The following is an 18,997-nucleotide window of genomic DNA, read 5'->3' on the forward strand; positions in this document are numbered from 1 at the left end:
AGCAAGCGAATTGAGATACAATAGTTTATCTGTGGGACAAAGGTGGATCAACTCCTGGAAGGCAGATGGACAGGCAAAGTAGCTGCTGGCAGATTTAAGATGCTCAGGGGGAGAGGAGTTGCTTGAACTTCCAGTGGATAAAATTGTCACTGACTCTTAGAAAGAACAAGAAGATTTTTAACAACCACAAAACAATATAAATCTAACTATAAATCACATTTTTCCTTTTGTGGTTTCTCAGCCTCTAAACACAAACAGATAGACAATTAATACAATGGGAACCTGGAAAAAGTCCAGATGGGTGTATAAGAGTTCAATTCTTTGACAGAGCCGCTGCTTCTGCTGGGAAGGTAACATGACTTACATCTCTCAAAAATCCAGTATTTAACCAAGGATAGGTGACAGACTTCTCAAACTCATCATGCCTGCCTTCGTGTTGGATGACTGGGTCTGGAATATTGTCCATATAGTATTTTATCAGCTCTGCTGAATATCCTTTAAACACAGACCTCACTCTCTCTTCAATCTCCAGAAAAGGGCAGTCACAAAGCTTCTCACATGGATAGGGCCAGTATGATTAGTCCGTCTGTCAGGAAAAAAACCTTTTTTCTACCTGTTGCCAAACAGTGTATATAATCACAATTACATCTGCAAAAAGAGTGGGTGAATGGCAGGCTTTGATAGCTGTTTTTCCCTTCACTATATTACACAGGAAGAAAGTTGTTTGTCCTCAGACAGAACTTTTTCCTAAGGTTTTTTCCAAGTTCCATCATGGCAGGCCATTAATCTCTTTTTAGTTAGTTTTTTCCCCCGTGGTGTTCATCCCAAAACTTCATTTTTCTCAGGAAAACCAGGGTCTATGGAGGATCCAGAACTCGGAAAGCTTTGAGCTTTTGTTTGGTTAAGATGAAGAAGAGAGATGTTTAAAAGTCCTCCATGTAATTTTGAATGGGACTTGTACTCCTAAATTGCTCAGTCACTTCTGAAAATTCTACCCAAGAAATTTAGGAAGTCACCTAAGTACTTTGTAGCCTGTGGGAATCAGTGTAAGAAGAATGCCATTTCCACTCAAAACCTATAAAAATGGAGTTGAATATGCACTGAGACCATGCTCTTGGTAGTGTCAGTAGTAGATGGTCTTAAAACTGATTTGTATTAGGGCTACTGTGGTATCAGTGGCCCACCTCTGTAACATTTCAGTTGTAGCAGGTAATAGCAGTAGTAATAGTAGTTTAGCTACCTGGAGTTCTGTCCATATTTTTATGCAGCAATAATCTCTTGACTTGGCGTCTCTATCTGTTGCCCCCAGTGAGTACTTCAGAGAACACACACAGATTGCTAGTAAATATGGCTCTGTAAGAATGTTGCCTCTGCATACTCTCACTACTTAACCACCTTTCTTCTTTTCTGAGTTCTTCTTTGGTAAGGACTCTGGGTGTTTGCAGAAGAAATTTATGAGACCAACTGCTTCACATTGGCTCTAAATGTTTGGTGCTGTGAGGAGTTACGTGTTCAAAATGTAGAGGTGACTCTCTCAAAGATCCTCAGTGACTGTTGGAGTAGGCTTTCTCTTTCATCTTTAGATCCTTCTAAGCGTTTCCCTGGTGTGTTTTGTAGTAGTACAGCTCATTGTTTATGTACAGTTGGTTGCTTTCAAAATAGATGAACTCTTCTTAAGAGTTGGTTTTCAGTTTATGTGCATATCTGGAACAAAAAAATTTACTACTTTGCTTGGACTGACTGGCGTATAGTAAAATCTCTCATTGGGCATATACATCATTTTTGGTCTAAGGACAATTTCATCTGCAAAGGTGAAATAAACTATCATAAAATGTCATCTAATGAAATGTAATCTCTGGGTATCCAAAGATGGATTTTTTTTTGTCATGACTTGATTACTGTGTCTGAAAATAGCAAAGAAAAAGAGCTGACCCTTTTTAGTATTTTGCAAATATTCTTTGTGACCCTGAAATACTTTACTAGAGCAATCAAATAGCTTTCATTTCCCAGAATGGCTCCCTATGGGTTTAGTTGAAAGCCTGTCTTAAATAAAGCTTACTGGTAATAAATGATTGAATGAAGCATATCTCAGTGATTTGTCGCAATGTGAAAATCTGATCAGTACAATCTTTAGTTTTTGGAAAGCCTGAATATACTTGCCTTATCAACTGTATCCTTTTAACCACAGAAAGATAAACATAATGAAAACATTACTTGTAATGGACAGCAAATTGACTCTTCTGTAGTTGTTTACATTAGCTGAGATTCCCTTTCTTTTGAAATTTCACTAATTGTTTTTATTAGTCCTTTGCCATCCTGTTACTATCCCATACAAACCTGCAAGGCTGTTCAGCTTCATTTTTTCATTTGGCTTTCAGACTTTAACATGTGATTTTTGCCTTGCAGGTGGTTTCCTGTTTTTATATTCTGGGATGACTTTTGAATCTTGTTTTTTAATTTAGTTGATGCGTTTAGTTTCCCAGCTGTTTTCTGTACTAAATGTGTTGTCTTCTCTGTTGAGCACTACATTAGCTAAAATGTGCTTGCATTTTTTTTAAATTGAGCCTTAAATTATTGGACTGTCTTATGTATGTACACATATTGCTCAGTCCATGTACAGTATTTTAAATGTACATGATTTGCCTCTGAAAAGCCCAGCCATGTAGTGCTTCTCTGCTACTAATACATTTTTAGGAAACTTATGCCACCTTATGATGCTTCTTGTGTCCCATCAATAACTTTGCTTAATATTTGTAATTGACTAGGTCAGTTTTATTAAATTCTAGCTAATATTTCCTGAGTGAAGCAAGGGTCTCTGGTTTTTAATGAATCTTTTTTTCTTACTCATATGTCTCTTCACTTTCTTTTTCTTATCTCTACATCCTGTGCCCTCATCCACTGTGGTTAGTATTTATTCAGCAGTTGATCTTGCCTTCATCTGTTCCTTTATCTTGCAAGTGTTCTAGGATTTGAAATATGTCTGACTGAACAGTTGTCCTTTTATCTAGCTCTCTTAACTTCTTTAAATACCCCTCCAGTTTCTTTTTTTCATACTGATTAGCTGACATTCTTTCTGTGATAACTGCCTACATTTTCTCCTGAAATGTCCTTTCAGTGATAGCTGAATCCTGTGTTTTATTAATTATGATGTAGCATTTGGATATCTGTGAATTAATGGTTTCTCTGTGAAGAAAAAAAAAACCATGTTGACAAAGACTACCTAATGCAGATGGACTGTGCCATTCTGATAGGCTTATGCATAATAATCTCCATTTACATGCTCTCCCTGTATACAAAAGTCTGTGATGATTATATTAATGTTTATTGTATAATGTTCATCTTTATGTATCTTGCCAGAATACCCTTAATGTAGTCACTAAAACATATGTTTATAGCCAGGCATTTAAAAGTTTACCTGCACCTCTTGGCCAGGATGAAAGTGTACTATGCCGCCATTCTGCTACCCTGGCCTTTCCCTGAGCAATTAAAGGAATAAAACATTGTATACTATATTTAATAGCAACAATGTTGATCAAATTGATACTACTTAGAAAATATAATTTCTCATTTTTGCTATATCTTCTTTCTCTTTTTAGTGTTATTTCATTTTTTTTCTTTTCTATCTTATTATAGTTCATGATGTGTCTTTTCCTGCATTTTGTTCATTGTTGTTGCCTATCTTCAGTTGTTTTGGGGCTCATCTAGTGAAAAAAAGCCAACTCCCAAACCCACCCTCTGGTGAGAAATGGGAGGTGTCTGCGATTCCCAACCGGGTATTGTCCCTGGGTTATTGGTTTAGATAAATTAATAGCACACTGGTCTCTTGTATTAATTCTTATGAAATTTCTTTTGGGAAAAATTACAATGCATTCAAAAATCAAAATAGCTCTCTCTCAAATTTTGTTCCTAAATACCCAGAAAATATTACTCCAGTTTTGTTTCTGAGCTGTAAATACAGACCAAGCACTAAACTACTCTGTTTTATTATATATAACTTAAAGAAACATTAACAAGATTTGTAGGCCCAAAATGTGGTCTAGCATCTCCCCACCCAGTTGTTTATAGTTAAATTTTTTCTTTAGCTTTGTGCACTTATCAAAATTACTCATTTTCTATAGTAATATATAGTGTAGCCGAATTACTACTATTTAAAAATATTCAATATAAGCACTTCTTGCTAGAAAGAATTTTAGTAAAAATATTATTTTAATATTGCTGTATTGCAGAAGAGACGATCAAATCGTCAAGTTAAAAGAAAAAAGTATGCTGAAGAAGGAGAAGGGAAACAATCAGAGGAAGAGCCCAAAGTTTCGGTGAAAATAAAAAAAAGTTCTGCTCCTTTGCCTGCTGAACAGCCCTTACAATTATTTGTGGTAAGTAAAATCCAGAACTGTAAGTAGTGTGAATCTTCCAACTAACTTCATTGGTTTCATGAGTAAATCTTTTTGTTTGCCTTATTTGGTTGATGTAGGTCAGTTATCCAATAATTATGATGCATAACTGCAGTTGCCCAGATTCTAGGCAGCTATCCTCCCCTTTCCAATTTTCAGTTCATCTGGTATCTGTGACACAAATACTACTTTTTTGGAAAGCTGCAGCAAAAACAGTTAATTCATTATTGGGAACAGTGTTAGAGAAAATTACATTGTTTTGCCAGTGTTACAAAATTATTAAACTATTTCATTGAGAAGTTATAAGAGTGCATGCTTTGGCGTAGGACTTGAAAGATGGCAGGTGACATATACTAGGGTCATAGAGATGCCTTTCCCTGTTCTTTTGAAAATCCACCCCAATTTGGCCAAATTATAAGCCTCTAGAAATTAACATTTCCACGTCCTCTGATTTTATGTAGCTCTATAATATCCCCTGTTAGTCATCTCTTTTCTAAGATGAACAGAGCCAGTCTTTTTAATCTCTCCTTGTATGGAAGCTATTCTGTGTCCCTAATCATTTTTGTTGCCCTTTTCTGCACCTTTTCCAATTCTAATGGATCTTTTTTTGAGATGGGGCAATCAGAACTGCACACAATATTCAAGGTGTGTGCGTGCCAGGTATTTATATAGTGGCATTATATTTTCTGTTTTGTGTATCCCTTTATTATTTTATTATCTATCCCCATCTATTCCTTCTGTTTTATTATCTATCCCTTTCCTAATGGTTAGTATTCTGTTAGCTTTTTTTACTGCTTCTGCACATTGAGCGGATGTTTTCAGAGAGCTATCCACGATGTCTCTAAGATCTTTCTTGAGTGGTAACAGCTAATTTAGACCCCCTCATATTATATAGATAGATAGATAGGTATAGTGGGGATTATTTTTTTTACTATGCATTACTTTACACTTAGCAACATTGAATTTCGTCTGCCATCTTGTCACCCAGTTTAATGAAATGTCTTTGTAACTCTTTGCAGTCAGTTTTAGATTTAACTTTCTTGAGTAAATTTGTATCATCTGCTTATTTTGCTATCTGATTGTTCACCACTTTTTCTAGATAATTTATGAAGATGTTGAACAGAGCCCAATATAAATCCTTGGGAGACCCCACTATTTACCTCTAACCATTGTGGATATTAAACATTTATTCTTACCCGTCATTTCCTTCCAGTCCCAGTTCTGCTGATGGCCCATGTTGGGATCAATCTGATACCACATTATGGAATTTTTTATTTTTTTCTGTTTGCTTATAAAACTCCCAACCCTCCCACAATTCCTCTCCCCCCTCCCACAATTTGGTAAGGGGTGGTGTAGGAAAAGAATAATATGTCATCATGTAATTAAAAATGTATTATGACACATTGGCATTGGAGATCAGACTTGTGGCTTTACAGGCAACCTTATTTCTGCTCTTACTGAACTTCTTAGTGGCAAATGTTGCAACCTTAACTTTCTTTTAACATAGGTTTTTTGTTTGTGTATATATTTTTGTTTTGTAACTTAAGGCTTAATATTTTACTACAAAATGGGACAATTGCAAGACATTTTTCATTTTCATTTTTCTTTTTTATAAATTGGGCACATACTTCTGCCTTTTCCCACTTTCTCCCTGTTTGTGTATCTTGTTTGCCTTCTTTCTCCCTTTTCTTTCCCTTGCTGTATTGGGTACATTTTTTTCCTTATTCCTTTTAAGCTTGTTTTTGTTCCTTTTGGTCCTAGTTTTCTATTTTCATATCTTTGCAGAGTTGGCAGAACTGCAGTGCTCTACACACAGACTGGCTGGAGAGGAAAACTGACTAGCATCCTAATCAGTTTTCCATTTCAGTTTTTCCAGTTGTAAAGTCCTTCTACTGTCCATGCAAAGACTCTTTTCAGTTACCAAGAGCAGGCTGCAAAGGAAAACGGTTAACTTTTCCATCTCATTATATAAATTCTTGCTGTAAAAGCAACCTGACAAGGATAAATTACCTTTCCTCCGACCTCAGGTACTGTGGAGTGAGCTGCAAAGGTGGTAACTGGTAACAGCTACCTCTTTGTGCAAAGTGATGGAGTGCTGCTAGTTCTGTTTCTTGCATGTTTGGCAGCCCTGGCTTACTGAGGGCTTGATCTGACACCCATTGAAGCCAGTGGAAATGTCCCCATTGACTTCAGTGGGCTTTTTATCAAGACTTCAGTGTTGTTCGAGTAATTGTTTGCATGGGTGCTCCACATCGTGTGCACATGTCTGTGCCTCAGATAGATTTTTGGACAGCATTTGTCCACATGGCCCACGTCTGCCCTTTGCAAATCTGAGGGCATATGAGGCAAGGCAGACCTGCTCCCACTCCTGTTTCCCCTTCACTGCAAAATCCAGCCTAATGCAAGAACTCCAAAGTAGAGGAGAAGGAGGGCAGCTAGTAGAGTGCTCGTAGGGACAAAACATCTTGAAGAAGTCAGTTATTGTACAAGAAAGAAGTACTTCTCCTTCGAGTAATTGTCCCTAAGAGTACTCCATTTAAGGTGGCTCCCGAGCAGTTTCCATATTAAGGAGACCTATCTAGTACAGATTGGAGAAAGGCCACCATGAATGCTGTATCTAACCTAGAAGCACTACACCATAGTGAAGTGTGTTTCTAGCTCTGATGATTCACAAGGCATATGACCTTAAACCTGTTACTGTTCCAAGCATTTTGCCTATCCAGCTTTTCAGAGCAATGTAACTATGGAGGGAATATGCCTATCCAGCACTTCAGGCCAGTGTAACTATGGAGGAAAATTCCACGTTTGAGAGGAAGGAAGGAAATATTTTTGTTGAAAGGGGATTTTAAAAAAATTAGCTGTTCAAAAGATGTAATCAGTTTGGAATGTTGGAAGTAGTCCTGGCAGAAATGAATGTGTGGGTGGGAATGCAGGTGAGGACGTTGAAGTGCAGGATAGTAATTTGCAGCATAGTCCTGCAGTTTATTTACTTAGGTTTAATACTTGTTAATGCATAGTGATCTTGAACTATGAAAGTAAAGTCAGAGTTATTTGACAGTGTGAACACTTGGCCTGCTAATGGTTTGTTTAAATTTTTAAATTTTTTGTCTTTTGAAATTTAAAAGTAAAAAGTGTATCAAATGAGAGGCTGTGCATGTTCACATAATTAAGCTGCAAGTATGTTGCAGGTATTACCAGTGTATGTATTTTTTTCTTATTGGACATTCCCTGTGTTATATTTGTAATTAATTAATTATCTTCTCATCAATTGAGAGAGGTTTAAAAAAAAAAAAAAAAAATGTCTGGGGAGCCTCAGTTTGCAAATTGTGAATGGAGAGTTTGACACCTTAAGACAAGACGTTATGTGCCTGCTGCTTATTCTGTGTCAGAACACATAATCGTCTACGTGATATCTAGGAATCCTAGAAATTCATTAGCCATGGAAAAATGCGGAATTTGTTTTTTTTACAGAGAATCTTTAGTTTTTACATTGTGTCACACAGACAGACAGAGTAGAACCCTATTTAACTGAGCCTCCATTATCTGGCTCTCCGAATATTAACCAAACCAGAGCTGACAGCCTGAGCTCCAGGTGGCGAGACTCGGGACCGTCAGACTTGGGTGCCGGGGAAACAGTCTGAGCCCTGCCACTTGGGGCTGACAACCTGAGCCCTATTTTCTGAAAATAGGGAATACAAACATAGAATATTTGATATATGTAAGAAATACAAATTGCAATTCTATTATTTTTTTTTATTATGATTGATGTCACTAGTAGGCTTTGAACTTGCTTAAAAATTGTAACTATGTCAATAACAAATGTTCAACTGATTTTATATATATTCATAGATATTCAATTGAATATATATAATATAGTGGCTAGGGAAACTAAAGTTCAGCATTTCACTTTAATCGTGGAAAAATGCAGATGTTTATGGAGGGTTTTTAGCCAAGAATTTTGTGGGTTTTATCACGGAAAACTAAGATCCCTGGTGATATCACAGTTTGACATGGAAAGGATTCAGTTATTTTAATGACTCAGAGAGGGTTATGATTTTAGATGCTAAACAGCAGAAAAGAGCTCTGCCCTACTTTCATTCTGAGATTCTTAAAAGCTAAGGAAGAAAAGACAAACATTTTAGAGATAATTCTGCATTCTCTACTACCATGATTTGTAACTTTCCATGAGACATCAACGTATGCTTGTGTTCTCTAGTACACAAACAAACCCATTGCTGCTTCCAGCTGACCTTTATACAAGGATAAGACGTCACCCAACAAATTCATATGGAGAAGTTTTTGAAAAAATTGCTTGATAAGCTATCCATATTTTATGTAGGATATATTGTGCTGAAAAATGCCACATCTGACCTATAATAAAGTAATATTATAAGCCTGCTTAATCTGCAAGCAAAATAATTGAAATTGAAACATGGTTATTATTAAAAGACACTTTATATAAATGCAGTTGACATCTGCTAAGCTTTCATGCTATCAGCTAAATGGCCCGTTAACACTTTTCCTTCTTTGGCAAAAATATTAACCAACATAATTAAATTACAATTAAAGATAAGTACATATTAAAAATTGTCATCTAGCAAAGAGTTTATTTTAAAAGTTCTGTATTCAGTTCAATATAGTATTTTTATAAATATACAGAAACTGTAGGAGCTTGTTGACTCTTTGTGAGCCTCACAGAAATAGGCATTCAATTTAAAAAACATGAAAACTATTTTATACTTTAACTGAAAGAAAAAATAATGTGATGGTCAGCAAAATGCTAGCCCATGTTGGAACTTTAGCATTACATCCTTACATTTTTGACCAACAAAGTAGCACCGATCTGGTTATACGTGGTACAGAAAATGGATTGAATGGGCCTCATGAAAGTGAAGTGTACAATGATTATTTAAAAATACAGTTTAAAAAAATAGTCCTTTGTGTTCATTTGGCTTTTTTGAAATAAACAACGTTGACAAGATGATAACCAGACAAGGGAAAGATTTGTTGAAAGATTTTTGTCCCTCGCTGAAAGGAAACAGAAAGTTTATGTAAATTAAGGAAAAGAGAAAAAGAAACTGTTTTTGCACTACCTGTTGGCCTTTTAACATACCACTATGTTTCCCAGGCTTTTTCAGCATTACACGTTTGAAAAGAGAATGCTTAGTGCTGACTGTAATCATTTAATTATTTTTCCACATTTATAGGAGAATCCAAGTGAAGAAGATGCAGCAATTGTAGACAAAATTTTATCTTCCAGGATAGTGAAGAAAGAAGTGAGTAATGGTGACTTAAAGGGGGGTGATGTGCACAGGAGATAATTATTTATTCTAACGTGCTTTAAATGTCCATGAATCTAAAAAAAAAAACAAACCCTGAATTTACTTTCTTAGATATCTGCTGGAATGATGGTGGAAGAAGAAGAATTTTTTGTAAAATACAAGAACTAGTAAGTATTATAATTATTTGTTTGATTGCACAAGTTGGCTACTTAAATAGCAAAAGAAGTCTTCTAGTTAGATATTATCCCATTTTTGCATTATAGATTGCATCAGTTAGAAACATTTTTAAAATCACTTACAGCCGGATTTTGCCACCTTTCTTCATGTTGTGTTGTTCCTTTCTTCTCAAGTACTTCCATTCATTTTTTTAAAATGTTTATTCAGTTCTTACATTAAATTAAGATACTGAAATTATCAATAGTGCTTCTGCCCATAATATAACCAGTATACAGTAGTAATAATGTTGTCTAGGAATGACAACATTTAAAAGATAATTATTTTGAAATATTCCAATCTCTGATCACAGGGTGAGTTTGCATATAGGTCAGATTTAGCAAGAGGTACTTTTCTTGATAAGTTAAATTTTATTTAACTAGTAAATCTGAAGCTGTTTGTCCTCCCAGTACCCATGTATCTTTGTGACTCAGCACTTAGCAATTGGTAAAAATTTTTATTCTGAGATAGTAAGTAACTGCTGAAGAATATAGATTGGATTCAGAGAGGCACAATGAACAACATTTTGTTTGTTTTATTTTTATTTAAATAAATAGGAATGCCATTTTGTCTGAATTTGGGGGGAAAAAATTAAACATTCATTAAGTGACAAGCATTCCAGAATCTCATCTTTTATTAAGAAAAATGTTTCTAGCCCTTTTAGTTGTTAAAAACTTTAAAAATGTGAACAGAAGTAAACCACAAGTGTTGTCTTCCTGAGTTTGTAGAAAGCCTGAAACAAAGTTTTAAGATATGTAAAGTGCTGCATCACGTTAAATAAGGCCCTTGTATACTACATAATTTCACTCCCACAGAATTTGGGTATTTTTCCAACTCAGGGAATTTGGCCTTTTTGATGTAGAATTTGCATTTTTGCTACAGAGATCCCCATACCTTGTTACCTGTGGCTTTGTCCTGCTGGATTCTGCCTGCAGCTGTCTGTTGATTTCCACCTTTCCTTGTAACAGAGATTTAATTGGATACAGTGCATGTTCCCTGCCCTTTTCCTTGGAGCCAGGCAACTGGGAGTTGGGGAACCCAATCTGAAGTTCAGGTGTGCAGCCATGGAACAAAGGTTGAACCAGAAGTGCAGGCTATTAAGCTAGCGTGCCATGAGGGAAAACAAAGAGACAAGCCAATGAAGCTGGCTACAAGCTCCCTCTTTTCCTGGCACACTTAAGGTGGGGAAGAGATTCTGAGTTCGACCACCTGGATAACATCAGAATTGTTAAGGCCTATGGAGCCAGGTTGCCGAGAAAACTTGGGAGGAACTATTATAAACCATAATCATTGCTGAAAATAGTGACTGACAAATTTTACATCAGTATTTTTCAACTGTGAATCATAAGAGTGTGTTTGGAAGTGAGGGAGTACAAAAATGAAAGGTAATTCCTAGAAATAGAATAAATTAACATTGCCATGAAATTTTACGCGGGCTTGCCATTGTATTTGTTCTTGGAACACAGAGTACAAGGAGTTCTGTCCATAGGAAACAAAACCATATAAAGTGTACAAAGCTTACCCAGCATGATAAACTTGAATCCAAAATAGAAAATAGTAAGAGTTGATGATGAAACCTTCTTTCATATGGCTCATTCCCAGTTCCTCTCATCACTAAGACCTTTAAATTGCAAAGACTTAAGCACATGTTTAACTTCATGCATGTGAATAATCTCATCAAATTCTTGCTCCTCGGTGTAAATCTGCAGAATTGGGGCCTCAATGTTCTGGGGTTTAAAAGTTTTCTCACTAAAAGAACTGAAACTTATTCAGAGAGATTTTTTTTTCTAATAGGCTATTTCTATGAAGATGTGCATTATCTTATCACTGTATGAGCAAAGGCTTTGACCTTGCAAAGTGAGGTGTGTGGGTGAACCACTACAGCTGTATAGAGCCCCATTAACTTCACTGGGGCTCCATGCGCTTGCTGAGATCAGTCCATATGCCACACATTGCAGATGTCCCATGAACTCTAGAGAGGGAAAAGATGATTGTCATGTTGTTCATTAGATTGACCCGATATGGTTAAGGTATCCTTAAGTGCATGTATCTAGGAGAAGGAGGAATAAACTGATTGAACAAATTGGTATATATATTGTGTACATAAAAATGTATGTAAAGACACATTGTTGTCCTATTTCAATGACTGTTTTATATAAGATTGTATATTGTTGAAACTATAGGATAAAATAAGTGTAAAACCTTTTCTTTTAATATATTAATGTTTTGTCATTTTAGCTCTTATCTTCACTGTGAATGGGCTACAGAACAGCAACTTTTGAAGGATAAAAGAATCCAGCAGAAAATTAAACGGTTCAAGCTGAGGCAAGCACAAAGAGCCCACTTTTTTGCAGATGTAAGAAAAATACAGAGTAAATTAGACTGTTGCTTGTCAAAAGCGTAACAAATTCCTTCTTTATTTTTGTATTTATTTTGAATTATACGGTTGAATTTTAATGCTAAATAAAAGAAGGTCTTGGATTTTTGTCTTCCTTAAATTTGTTAGGGATAGCGTTTTGATGTAAAAGTATGCCATCTGTAGTTGCTTAAGAACGTGTATCTTTTAAAGTCAGGATTAATTGGGTAATTTTGTGGTCATGAGATGCTGATACTATTGATGACTGACAGGCGGATTATGAGTTCGAGTATACTGTGCAAACTTCCTGACATAGTTATATCAGTGTACTTCGGTCCTAAATTACAGCATTCCTTCTATTCTAGAGCAAGGTCTCTCCATGGTGTCAGTTGTGTCTAATTGCTAGTTGTCTTTTTGGTAGTGGTGTTTTTATTGTTTTTTATTATTTCTGTTGTCATAGTGCCTAGGAGCCCTAGTCGTGGACCAGGACTCCATGGTCCTGGCTAGGCTCTGTACGAACACAGAACAAAAAGACAGTTGCTACCCAAAGGGCTTACAGTCTAAGTATAAGACAAGAGATAACAGATGGATGTAGACAGATTGGGGGAGAACCAGGAAACTGACAAAATTGGTCAGCATCAAAGGCTGTGGTCTCAGCATACCAGCAGCCTAACCATTGTCAAGTTTTCTGTAGGCATCATGCCAGAGCAGTGTTTTTATAGTGGATAATGTGGACAAAAGCTCACGGGCATTAAATGGAGACTGCCAAACTCATGTCTGATTTATACCTAAATCAGATTTTTTGTGAAGAGGTAAAAGCTGGTGTATTAAATCGCAGCAGCACTGATCTCCTCTCCACATAACGCCAGATGACTAATTATATTACTCTTGAATTGCAGATGGAAGAAGAACCTTTTAATCCTGACTATGTTGAAGTGGACCGGGTGTTAGAAGTCTCCTTTTGTGAAGATAAGGACACTGGTGAGGTAAATATTTGACCAAATGTAACTTGAAGTAAGCCAAGAAGACAAATTATTTGTGTTTTGTGGTTGTATCGTCTGTTTTTATTTTAGCAGACTTCACAATAAAATCTTAATGATGTGAGCCTCATCAGTGATTTTTACTGAAATGTTTGTGTGTATATGTAAGTTTGTTATTCCTTTTGTTCAATGTGTATTTTGAGCCAGCTGAGGAAAATAAAAACTCTATCAAAAGCAATGCCTTCTATGTTTATTAGTATTAATAAAAAATAATAGCAGCCTAGGTGTACTAGGTATTTAGAGAAGAATAAAATACAAAATTCCTTTCCTAAAAATTTACAATCAAAACAGAGGCATGAGATGACAAATAAAGACAAAAACAAAGAAGCATGTAAAGGGATTAGAGGACAAAAAATATAGCTATAAGAGTCACATATTCATAGTTTGGGGGTTTTTTTAAGTCCAGAAGAGACCATTGGGACCATCTAGTTTAACCTCCTGCATAGCTCAAGCCATAAAACTCACCAAATAATTTCTTCATCAAGTTCATAGTACACAGATTGCTAATATAATGATTTTTTTCTTGCAGCCTGTTATTTACTACCTAGTAAAATGGTGTTCATTGCCATATGAAGACAGCACCTGGGAGTTAAAAGAAGATGTAGACCAGGCAAAAATAGAAGAATTTGAACAATTACAAGCTTCCAGGCCTGACTCAAGGAGATTGGTAAAAAATATACCTAATTTCTCAAATAGGATTTGTTCCTTCCAGCTTTGGAGCTTTGAGTGTTTGTATTAAAGTATAAGTGTTGTTGAAATTCTGTGTAAGGTGTACTGAAAACACAATAAGGAGTTTATGCAGTAAACTCCTTGCATCACAGCTCTATCTTTCATATGTTAAGGTCAACAGATGTGTTGTGTTCTGCTTCAGGGAGAGTCTAGAACTGTCTGCTTGCACTTATGGAGGCAGAACTAAACCTGGCGGGGTCATCAAGGACTGGTCCATCTTCCTCCTGCCAGTGATAAACGTCTGGTTCTGCCTCCAAAGCTGCAGATAGGATGAAGAACTATTGTAATAAGTCTGTGAACTTTGTTAACCAGACAGTATATTCTCATTTTAAGTATGGATAAATGTCCCTATTCTCGTTTACTGCCTGCATACATGGCTAGCTGTTAGTAAAACGCTTAACTTCATTATTCAGAAAAAATTACGAAAGTATTCTGATAACTTTCTGCAAAGCTTCAAAATGAGAGAGGAGCAATATAATAAATTATGATTGTAGAACTTACACAGGCCTTGATGGTGAGTAGAGAAAATACTCTTGTAAAGCAATCCACTACTAAAATGAATAATCAAGTCCTGTGTTTTCACACCAGAGGAAGTATGCAAACGGAAGTCACAATATACTCCAAAGCTATTTCCTGACTTTCTTTTCTCCTCTTGATAATAATTGAACAAATGAAAAACCGACAGGAAGAAAATTATGTACAACAAAGAAATTAGTTTTGTTTAAAACTTTAGATAAAGAAGCTTCCATTCCATGTCACTGAATGAATAAAAAATAACAGTAGTTCTTTTTTTGAAAGAGGAAACAATATGTGTCATTGTCAGAATGTACAATACAAGGCATATATAGTAAAATTTTGATTTTATTTTATGGCAAAATAAAAAACCAGGGTGTTTGTGGAAAGTGCTCAACTTTTTGTGTAATAGATTTTTTTTCTTGTTGCTTAATGTGCAGGCTTTGCATTTTATTTCTTTATTTTGAAAGCTATGTTAACATCTCTTGATAATACCTTGCTCAATTCCTCTGGTACTTGTTTAAAATGTCACCATTTTCCAGGTGAGAAGTGTTCTATATATCTGTTACCTAATCCTTTTGGGAGATGGGTTAGTGAAACGTAATGAAACAGAGCAAACTTGATGGAAGTGGCATCTGAACAAACATTTAGTAGGCCTTCTCAGTCTGTTGAGACTGCATCCATTTTCCTTCCTGTAACTTTCAAAGCAATCTTTTTAGCATTAACATTTTTTTTAAAGTTAATTACATTTGATTTAATTTATATATTTTTCAATTTATTAATAAAGCATTTCTCATGATCTCTAGGCGTATGTATAATAAATATAAATTCAAATTCAGTAATTAATCAATAATAAGTAACAATAACAAGAAACCTCTCACCCACAGAAAAACTAACTCAGAATCCTTTAAGTCACTCCCTGAGGAAAACTGGGTATAGAGATGTTTTGGAAACAGGAATATATTTGTTTAGTTTAAATGTTTTTGTTTTTCCTTTAAGGATCGACCTCCTCCTAACTCATGGAAGAAGATAGAACAGTCCAGAGAATATAAAAATGGTAACCAGCTCAGGGAATACCAACTGGAAGGACTCAACTGGCTCCTTTTCAACTGGTACAATAGGTATGGATACTGAACATTTTGATGTAAATTTAACATGCATTACAGGCAAAGTGTATTGCTATATTATAGTGATGGAATAGTGCGTTAGTTACATTTGCATTGATTTTTTTGTATTTAAGCTGAAAAGGTAAACTTAGAAAAAGACTGAAGGTGCCTTTGATTGAAATTTGGTATACAGGTTGTCATTTAACTAAACCCCAAATGCTGCACTTTACTGGAAGCTGGATCCTAGAAGACAGTGAAGTGCATAGGTCACCAGTGCATCATTTATACAGGGAAGACAAAAGGATCAGGTCCTTACTTATTGGAGTACCAGAGAAAGGGAAGTAAAAAAAACAGAAGAGAGAAGAGGTTGGGGGCAAGCCAACACTGATAGAGAAATAAGTCACCAGTAGGATTTTGAACATTTATAGCACAGAAGGGAATGGAAGAGAGCTGTAAAAGGAACAGGTGGATCTCTCTCTGTTTCTGGCTTCTGCACCTCAAAAATAATAAAGCAAACAGAGGGGCAAACAAGTTGAAGAAAGAACATAAGGAAATGTATATATTTACAGCATTCCAGGAGCTTAAACATAGGGATGATACCAATATAGGTAAATTAGCACTTACCGACTTAAGTCTGCACCTAAGTTAGCACTTAGGGCTTAAGTCTGTTGACTTAGTTGTAGTGGTCAAAATTTGGAGATGGTTATATCATAGCTCCTATATCTGCCTGCTGATGGGATTTTCCAAACATGGCAATCACCCCTCCCACATGTGCTGGGTCCTCCACAGAGTATACTCAGAGCCAGGAGCCCATGTAGAGTCACAGGACCTCCAGCAGATCCTTACAGGGAATCTGTGTGATTTGTAGGCCAGATCCCTAATCCTACTGGGGCAAGGGTGGTGATTGGGCTGGCACTTTCCTGATAGAGAGAATTGGAGACAACTCTGCAAGTGGAACCTTGTGGAGTTTTCCTCCTGACTGACTGCCTCTTGGGTGTTCCCATCAAGAGATACAGTGTGTACCCAGTTTCATGTTTCTATTACAATGGGTGGAATATCCTTGATCATATTCTGCATTGCCTCCATTTTGCTTATCTGTTTTAGACTTACATTTTTTTGAACCTTAATTATTTTTAGATATTGTCCTTTTGAGTAAAAGTGCAACATTTATAGTTCTCTCTAGGCTAATAATAAATACATTTGTAATTTCAGACGAAACTGCATTTTAGCAGATGAAATGGGTCTTGGCAAAACCATCCAGTCAATTACATTCCTCTATGAAATCCTCCTGACTGGTATACGAGGGCCTTTCCTGATCATAGCTCCACTTTCCACTATAACCAATTGGGAAAGAGAATTTCGCACGTGGACTGATCTTAATGTTGTGGTGTATCATGGGAGCATGGTTAGCAGGCAAATGATACAGCAGTATGAGATGTACTTCAGGGACTCACAGGTATTGTAGTAATGTGTTTGTACACTAGCTCATCTGTAACTCAGATCAGATAATAACTAGGGAAATATACTGTAGAGGTCAGTGGAATGTGTCTTAGTAAAAGCCATTTTACATCAGTGTGTTTTTTTTTTTTAATTACTCTTTGTCAATCTTTAGTGTGTGGTAATAGGTGAATTTAATATATTGGATGTGGTAAAATTTGTATTCCAGTTCCATATCATTGGAATTTTGCACTTGACTCTGCAGGGTATACCCCATTACTGACTTCAGTATGGCTCTATATGGAGGTGAGGGTATGCCAAAATATAGTCAACTGCAGGATCAGGGCCTGAATTTGCAGAGTAGAAGGAAAAGGAAGTGAAGTTCTCCAAGCTTAACACAGTCTCAAAGAAAAATGAATTTACTTGCCCTGTATAAGGCTATTAGTTCCCTTTCAGGATTTAAATGAACATTGATAAGATCCAAATTGTAGATGTTACATTTTTTTTACATGTATTACTAGTAATTGTTGTGTTTTATCGAAATAACTAAAAAAGATATCTGATTTCCTTTTCATCATTTATGTTCTTTTTTTGGCATATGCCTTGGCTTGGACTATACTGTTTCTGATTCTTGTGTGCTATTTCCAGCATTGCAGAGGTCATTTTTTTCTTCCTGAAAAAGGAAGTTTTTCATTTAAAAATATTAATTAAATTTACATTAATATGTGGTTTTGTAGTTTTTTCAAAATACAAAACCTAAATTGTAAACATCAAATGTAACATGGAGAAAATATTTTTAAATCGACTTGTATCCTATTTTATTTTTTCATACTGTGGTCTGAGAAGATTGTTTTCAGATTTTTCCCCCTTGCCTTTCTATTTAATTCATTTTCAAAATTATAAATGAAACTAAGATGAGCAATTCTAGATCTTAGACCCCAAAGAAGCAATAATCTGATTACCTATGAGAATAACAGTAATTCATTGATGCATTTTATTTGTTGTGATATGTATGATATGAAATCATCCTTAACTATGGAATTAGGACCAGTACCTACATAATATAATTGATCATTTTATTTGTACATTAATAATTATTCCAAGAGCAAATACATAACATTTTCATTAAAGGTGCTCTGAGATATAAACAGTGGCAGTTTTAGCAAAATAGATAATCCAGGACTCCGAATTAGTGGTGAAAGGAGTTCATTTGGGATCTGTGCAGGTGAACCTCTGTAGTCCACTGAAAAAATTGCAGGGTTGGGGACTGAGGTAGTAAGGAGGTAATGTCAGTGGAACTGTTATGAGATGGTAGCCTTTTTGCTGCTATATAAAGATCAAGATTTTGCCGAATATAAATGTATAAAGGAAACTTTTTTTTTAAAACCTAAACATTGATCCAAAACAGGAAAACTGTTATTTTAGCTTCCTTTTAGACAACTGCCTATTTTAAAAAAAAACCCTTTTTTTGTTAAATTGAGTGATACAAAGTGTATGATTGAAATTTGATATAAGATGTGATAGTTTCCCACTGTACTTATTTATGAGCTATTTTATTCTGCCTTTCTGTAGAACTGACTTACATATTGCTAAAATTAAAGTGTTTTTTAATGTTGAATTTTTATGAATAAGTTGATTCTGAGTGGCTGATATGCCATTGTCACAATTTACTAGTGTAATGGTGTCCCATCCGGTGTTATGATTGGTTGGCCAGATTACGTTTTGTAGGCAGTTAAGATAGCCTTTTGTCTTTTGTCCACATAGTGTGTGTTATTATCTAAATGCTTCTATTTGATAGGACAGTTGATGATTGGAAAGCAATGCAAATTGGTTAGAAACTTATTGTCTGTGAAACAATACAACATTACTGAAAATGAACAATATTCATTTAGTATTAATTATAGAATTGCACAATCATAGTGAGTCTTTG

The 18,997-nt window shown here is 35.6% G+C and overlaps 1 protein-coding gene across 9 annotated transcripts in view; it reads left to right on the top strand.

Annotated features, from left to right (window-relative positions):
• CHD9 (chromodomain helicase DNA binding protein 9) overlaps positions 1 to 18,997 on the top strand; it is a 185,573-nt gene that overhangs the window by 86,544 nt on the left and 80,032 nt on the right. For all 9 annotated transcript variants that reach the window (XM_067550971.1, XM_067551008.1, XM_067551017.1 and 6 more), the window contains 8 exons: positions 4,227 to 4,373; positions 9,599 to 9,667; positions 9,785 to 9,840; positions 12,125 to 12,242; positions 13,142 to 13,228; positions 13,812 to 13,949; positions 15,524 to 15,645; positions 16,843 to 17,086. In XM_067550971.1, the coding sequence (XP_067407072.1) occupies positions 4,227 to 4,373; positions 9,599 to 9,667; positions 9,785 to 9,840; positions 12,125 to 12,242; positions 13,142 to 13,228; positions 13,812 to 13,949; positions 15,524 to 15,645; positions 16,843 to 17,086 (981 nt within the window). The remainder of the gene's footprint in view (positions 1 to 4,226; positions 4,374 to 9,598; positions 9,668 to 9,784; positions 9,841 to 12,124; positions 12,243 to 13,141; positions 13,229 to 13,811; positions 13,950 to 15,523; positions 15,646 to 16,842; positions 17,087 to 18,997) is intronic.

This window comes from Emydura macquarii, unplaced genomic scaffold (assembly GCF_026122565.2).
Source record: "Emydura macquarii macquarii isolate MOO-44397 ecotype Brisbane River unplaced genomic scaffold, CSIRO-AGI_Emac_v2 contig_295, whole genome shotgun sequence".
Taxonomy (NCBI): domain Eukaryota; kingdom Metazoa; phylum Chordata; order Testudines; family Chelidae; genus Emydura; species Emydura macquarii.